This window comes from Erigeron canadensis, chromosome 4 (assembly GCF_010389155.1).
Source record: "Erigeron canadensis isolate Cc75 chromosome 4, C_canadensis_v1, whole genome shotgun sequence".
NCBI lineage: Eukaryota > Viridiplantae > Streptophyta > Magnoliopsida > Asterales > Asteraceae > Erigeron > Erigeron canadensis.
In genome coordinates this window covers 16,386,140-16,393,253 of record NC_057764.1, presented here as the reverse complement: position 1 = coordinate 16,393,253, position 7,114 = coordinate 16,386,140, and the positions used below count along the sequence as shown (strand labels likewise).

Sequence of the window (7,114 nt, the reverse complement as noted above, 5' to 3'; positions counted from 1 at the left end):
ATCGTCGGTAGTAGCCAGCTAATCCAAGGAATTGTCTGATCTCTGTTGGTGTCTCCGGCCTTCTCAAATGCTCCACTGCTTCTATCTTGCTGGGATCAACCTTTATTCCATCCTTATTAACTACATGACCCAAAAACTTCATCTTTCAACCAAAATTCACATTTGGAAAACTTTCCGTACAACTTTTCAGTTCTCAGAAGCTCTAACACTTGCCTCAGATGTACTTCGTGCTCTTTCTTGGTCTTTGAGTAGATGAGGATGTCATCGATGAATACAATAATAAATTGGTCTAAATATGGCTTACATACACGGTTCATGAGATCCATGAAAACAGCAGGCACGTTCGTCAATCCAAAGGGCATCACTAAAAACTCGAAGGCCCATATCTCGTTCTAAAAGCTGTCTTTGGAATGTCCTCTTCACGTACTCTCAGCTGATGGTAACCCGAACGAAGATCAATCTTTAAGAAGTATTTAGCGCCTTGCAATTGATCGAATAGCTCGTCAATGCGCGGCAATGGATATCGATTCTTGATCGTTAGTTTGTTCAACTCGCGATAATCAATGCACATGTGAAAGGACCCATCCTTCTCTTTGACAAATAATATCGGTGCGCCCCAAGGTGAAGAACTCGGCCGGATGAATCCTTTATCTTGTAATTCTTGCAATTGTGTCGCTAGTTCTTGCATTTCAGAAGAAGCCAAACGGTATGGTGACTTAGCTACTAGCATAGCGTTAGGTACAAGATCAATGCGAAACTCGACTTGTCTAGGTGGGGGTAATCCCACCACATCATCGGGTAAAACATCGGAGAAATCACGCACGATAGGAATATTAGCTAGCTTGACTACTTTTTCGGTAGCACTCATAAGATGTCGGTAGATGGTTTCGGTTCGCTCACCATGAATCTCTAGTACATGCCCATCAATCATAGGTATTCTAAGAATTTTTGTGCGATAAACAATAGATGCATCAACACGAGACAACCAATCCATCCCAACGATAACGTCAAAGCTACCCATTCCAAACGAAATCAAGTCAATGTAAAACGAATAGCCCTCAAGAATAAGAATACATTTAGGCACTACACGATCTAGTCTAGCCCGTTGACCACTAGCTACCTCTATCTCATAATAAGTATGCAAGTAACATGTTGGCACATTTAAGTTACACAAAAAGTTAGTAGACACGAAACTATAGTCGGCTCCAAAATCGAATAACATAGTAGCATCATGATCGTTTAGAAGAAATGTACCAGTAACAACGTTAGGATCATTAGCAGCTTCCACAGCATTTAAGGGAAAGACCCGACCTCTGTCTTGTTGTCCTTGGTTTGCTCTTGGTGGAGGTGGACCGACAATCTGAAGTTGGTTAGGGTTCGCTGCTGCTGGGGCTGGCTGACGGTTAAGTCGAGGACATAGGTTACGGTAGTGATCAGTGCTCCCACACTCATAACAAGCCCCTCGGTTTCCTTGAAGGTTTCTGGAATTAGGTGGGATGACATTCAATGGTACAACATTCAGTGGTGCTGCTTGAACTCGTGGTGCTCTACAATCTCTTGCAAGATGGCCAAACTTTTGACAGTTGAAACAAGTTTTACATGGTGAAGTCGCCAGATGGTACAGATTACACTTACCACATAAAGGGTGCTGGCCAACATAACCCTTCTGGCCCATCTCAGTTGTTCCATACATTCTTCCCACTCTTGCTCTTTTATCTCCTCTGAATTCCCTCCTCTTACTCGTCTCCACCAACTCCCTTCTCTTGCTTCCTCCCCTACTTAGAATACCACTTCTTACTAGTTCTTCAGTCAGACTTCCTGCCTTGGTCACAACATCTCGAATAGTGGTCGGTCGAGCAGTCACCACTTGCACACGAACATGTGGTTCTAACCCAGCAATATACTTCTCAATCCATTTTGGCTCAGGATCCACCAGGTGGGGAATCAATCTAGATAACTCGTAGAATCTACTAGTGTAGCCAGCATGGTCTGCTCCAACCATTGTAAGCTGAAGGAACTCAGTCTGCAATTTCTGTAACTCGTGGACAGGGCAAAACTCTGCTTGCATCAGATCCTTGAACTCCTTCCAAGGCATAGCCAAAGCTGCATCTCTTCCTCCTCTGACACGGATCTCATTGTTCCACCATGACAAAGCATCAGACACAAAACATCCAGCAACATAAGTAACTCTCTGATCATAAGTGCAGTGACTTATAACAATTACAGCCTCCATCTTCTCCATCCACTGGAGATAAGCAGTTGCTCCACCCTTCCCATCAAAATCAATAGCCTTGCAGTTGAGGAAATCTTTGTAGGTACATCCTTGGTGATATCTCGTATTGCCATTCTCCCTAACAATCGATTCGCGCTCAGCAACAATAACGACCTCATCTCTGACTTGCTCTACTTCTTGAACCACCGCTTCTTGTCTTTTCACTTCAGCTTCATTTCTGGTTCGTTGTCCTCCATTTCCAATGTTAACTCCCAGTACGGCTGCCACTTGAGCCGCAAGAGTCGGCAATAGTGCCGTAAGCTGCTCAGCTAGGGTTCCATTCGGCTCTTGAACCTCCACATGTTCTCCACGATCACCTCGGCCACCACGACCGCCATGACCACCTCTACCACCACGACCACCACGGCCGCCACCTTGGCCTTCTTGAGTTTCGGCGTTAGCATTTGCTCTAGGTCATACCATTTTTCGTATATTAGGAAAAGACGTTATCAGCGTTAGATCAAGGAAATAGTCATTCGTGACATCATTTACGCACTCTCAAACACACTTGTGTTAGCTTTTTACAACTCTAGACATTTATGCATTCATAACTTCACGCAAGCTCAAGAATTTAAGTATCACAATTTCATGTTAAACAATATCATCAATGCCAGTCATGCAGTACAAGGTAATATCACAATTAAACATTCATTAATCACAACAAACGGGCAAGTTGAATCTAACCTCTACATCCAACCCACCATTCATGTATGTACACAAGGTGTACCAGCGGTTAACCCTCCACACGTCCGGTAAATTAGATGCATCGATCAAATTTCAACAGCTAAAGTGCGGTCTAAATCTAACACCTACATCCGTTGCACTAGTGGTGTATGTATACAGGGTGTACCAACGGCTAACCCTTCATACCCCTAGTACATCTAATGCAAGGTCAGATCACGGAACTAGTATGCTCTCTAGGTATTGGCAAGGTATGTATACAGGGTGTACCAACGGTTAACCCTCCACCAAACCAACACCCATTAAGCAGCCCAGGGTTGCTACCACACTCTAACCATCGGGGCGCGATCAATGTTGCTAACAACTCCATAGGCACATATACCACACGCGAAAAGTTGATCAGGCTTTTCTGTAATGATATATATCGCCATACTTTGTCGCTAACAACGCTTCATTTTGCTGGGGACATAAGAATAAGAATAACCAACAATCTACAACGTCTCCTTCTCAAGTTCAAGTCACAATTTCGACCGGCACAAGCACACCTACGAAATCCCACATATAGCAAAACATTCCTTGATTCCTAAGTGGCTAAGTAGCATGGTACTAAATGCACAAGATCATACAACTCAATATATATGAATCATCAAATCATACCTCACATAAATAAATCACATAAGGTTTACTTGAACAAGATGCACACATAATTCCTATTATGCATGCTACGTGAGGTTCTTAGGTTATAGTCTAGGCAAAACCACCTAATTCTCTATAACCACGGCTCTGATACCAATCTGTCACACCCCGACTAAGGCGGAAAACTCGGGATGCGACGCATAGCATACGCGTCATGGATATTATGTATAGTAGCTACATGAATACTTAAATAACACACATTTTATAGAATTCAAACATAAATATCCAACATAGAGTCAAGATTCAAATAAAACATAGATAAACTTCCACGCAGGGGATTAACACTTAGGCATAATGCCATAGTCTAAACATATAGCAACCATAACAAAACATAAGATATGCAGCTCCAAAACCCTAGTCTGGTCTGCTACAGGTCACCATGCTATGCCCCTTAGCCACCTCTAATGCGGTTCACATGTTCACCTGAAAGGATACTCAAATGCATCAACACAATGGTTGGTGAGTTTGTAGGTTTTGTAAACAAGTATCAAGAATGGTGCCAGGTCGAAATATCATCAAGATCCACACAGCAATATGGCTATCAACTTACTTATGATAGCAAGAATCAAGTATCTCTATGCCACCAGCACTCACGGTATACTAGGCCTAAGGTGCAAGTATCAAGTATCTAGTGCCTCCAACTCCACCATAAGTATCAAGTATCAAGTATCTAGTATCTGGTGCCTCCAACTCCACCATAAGTATCAAGTATCAAGCATCTCAAACTCCAACATAAGTATCAAGTATCATAGTGCACATCATACAGTACAGTCAAATAGCCATAAATGATGATAGACACAAAGGCACGAGTATCCTTCCACCCCAAAACATATTAAAAGAGGGGCTACGAAACTCACCTGACTACTAGCAACAAGATCAAGCTACAAAAGATATCAAAAAGCAAGTAACCAGTACGCAGTCAATCTGTTGCAAGTTATCACAAATAAGTATTCATTCAACATAGATAAATGTGCTCATTACGTGTCGCCAAGTGTTGACCAAATTGTCCAAAAGTGTACTAGTTTACCTTTGACCAGATTTTACGAGTTTGACCAAAGTTGACCAACTCGACTAAAGTTGACCAAAGTTGACTAAATCGGGGTAGTAATCGAAGTCCGAGGTCTCGATTGAAATTCGAGGTCTTAAATTGATCGTGAGGTCTTAAATTGAATTTGGGGTCTTATATCACTAAAAGACAAAACTGAAGAGACTAAATTTGAGAGGCTAGTAAATCTGGGGTCTTATTTTGAAAATACGAGGTCACAAATGAAATACGAGGTCGTATTTGAAAATACGAGGTCACATATGAAATACGAGGTCACATTTGAAATACGAGGTCGCAAATGGAAATACGAGGTCACATTTGAAATACGAGGTCGCAAATGGAAATACGAGGTCACATTTGAAATACGAGGTCGCAAATCCGCGGGGTCGTAAACTGGGTTGTTCTTCCCCCAAAATTCATTGTAGAAAACCCTAATCATTTATTTCGATCTGAAAGGTGTTTTTAACATCATATTGTACTTTTAGACTCCCTAATATGATGGGAAAACAATCCTAAAGTCGGAAACTCGAAAAACGGACTTAAACTTGAAAACCCATTTGAACAAAGTTTATAAAAAGTGTACAAAAATTATTATATCTCAAGATTTTGTTAACGAAATCGCATGAAACTTTGACAAAAGTTGTAACATATGTTTCTAAACGTTTTGGACGTAAAAAGTTCGATACTTGGTGTGTATAGTGTGTGTATTAAAGGAAAAACCGAAAATATCAAAAAGAAGAGCATTAAGTGGGTTTTGATTTTATACCTTGAATATGTAAAATATGAGTTTGTAAAGATGTTTAGGACACAAAAACACTGTTGTTAAAGCTAAATTTAAACAAAATAAGGTTTGATTTTTATAAAACTTGATGTAAAATGGGGTAGTAATGGTGAGGTAGTAAAAGTGGGTTTGTAAAGTGAGGTAGCAATTTGGGGTAGCAAAAGGGAGGTAGTAAGGGTTTGTGTGTATTTTTTTGGAGGCTGAGTTGATGGAATGAGGGTTTTGTGAGAGAATAAGACTATTTATATGTAGGGTAAAATGTAAGGTTTCCATGCTTACTGAAGAATACGATGCTGGACACGTAAATACGATGCCAGACTCAATTACGATGCTAGGTCTAATTACGATGCCGAAATCAAATTACGAGGTCGTATCACAAATACGATGTCAATACCAAAATACGAGGTCGGTACACAAATATGAGTTCGTTTTACAATTAGTATGCCGACTAACTTTACGAGGTCGTATTCTTGTATATAAAATTTTAAATTTGACTCAGAATTTTTCATGGTCGACTCACGGGTGTTACCATAGCCTACTTTATGTGGATGATATCATCATGGTTTCTTCATATGTGGATTTGAAACAACACTTTATGCGGCGTCTGTTTTCTGAGTTTGCTATGAAGGACTTAGGACCTCTCAGTTATTTTTTAGGTGTTTCGGTTCAACGCACCAGCGAGGGCCTCTTTTTATCTCAGGCACCTTATGCATAGGATATCATTGCTCGAGCCAACATGACAGATTGTAATCCTGTTCAGACAACGGTTGATAAAGTCGGAAAACTTGGAGCTGATGCTGGTGGACTCTTTGCTAATCCCTCACTTTACCGCAGTATAGCGGGTGCCCTTCAGTATCTCACTTTTACTCGACCAGATATCTCTTATGCGGTCCAACAGATATGCATGCATATGCATGCTTCTCATAAGGATCACTTTCTAGCTTTGAAGCGGATCATCAGACACTTAAAAGGCACATTACACATGGGACTACAAATGAGCAGGTCGTCTATGTCTTCTCTTGTTGGTTTCACCGATGCTGATTGGGCTGGTTGTCCAACTACACGTCGATCCACGTCAGGTTGTTGTGTCTTTCTTGGTTATAATCTTTTGTCATGGTCGTCCAAGCGTCAGTCAGTGGTCTCTCGTTCTAGTGCTGAGGCCGAATACCGTGGTATAACTAATGTCGTTTCTGAGATTTGTTGGCTTCATAATCTTCTTCTTGAGTGTGGTCAACCTCTTCAGAAAGCTTCTTTGGTTTATATAGACAATATTAGTGCTGTCTATATGTCTGACAATCTGGTTCATCATCAACGGACGAAGCATATAGAGATCGATATTCATTTTGTTCGTGAGAAAGTTCAGTGCGGAGTCGCGGACAGATTCGTGTGCTTCACATTCCTTCCCGACATAATTTTTCGGATATCTTTACTAAGGGCTTGCCTAAGATTTTGTTCCTTGTCTTCCAATCCAGTCTCAGTCTTCGTGATCCTCCGCTTTCGACTGCGAGCGTGTATTAGACTAGGATATATTAATTGTAATTATTGTAATAGATAGAGGTATTATTGTGTAAATTATACTCTGATATATAGTGATTAATGAGAAGGGGAACCCTAAGAAATTCCACCATCTTACAATAAG

The 7,114-nt window shown here is 41.0% G+C and overlaps 1 protein-coding gene across 1 annotated transcript; it reads right to left on the bottom strand.

Annotated features, from left to right (window-relative positions):
- Positions 1–364: 364 nt before the first annotated feature.
- On the bottom strand, positions 365–3,384 carry LOC122597044. Its single transcript, XM_043769680.1, has 3 exons — positions 3,289–3,384; positions 3,134–3,144; positions 365–2,681 (listed from the first exon to the last, which is right to left on the bottom strand). Exons 1-3 carry the CDS (start codon positions 3,382–3,384, stop codon positions 365–367), a joined length of 2,424 nt encoding a protein of 807 aa, XP_043625615.1.
- Between the last annotated feature and the right edge of the window lie 3,730 nt (positions 3,385–7,114).

Coding starts and splice junctions, on each gene's coding strand:
- LOC122597044 (XM_043769680.1), bottom strand. CDS start 3,384: ATGGCGATATATATCATTACAGAAAAGCCTGATCAACTTTTCGCGTGT.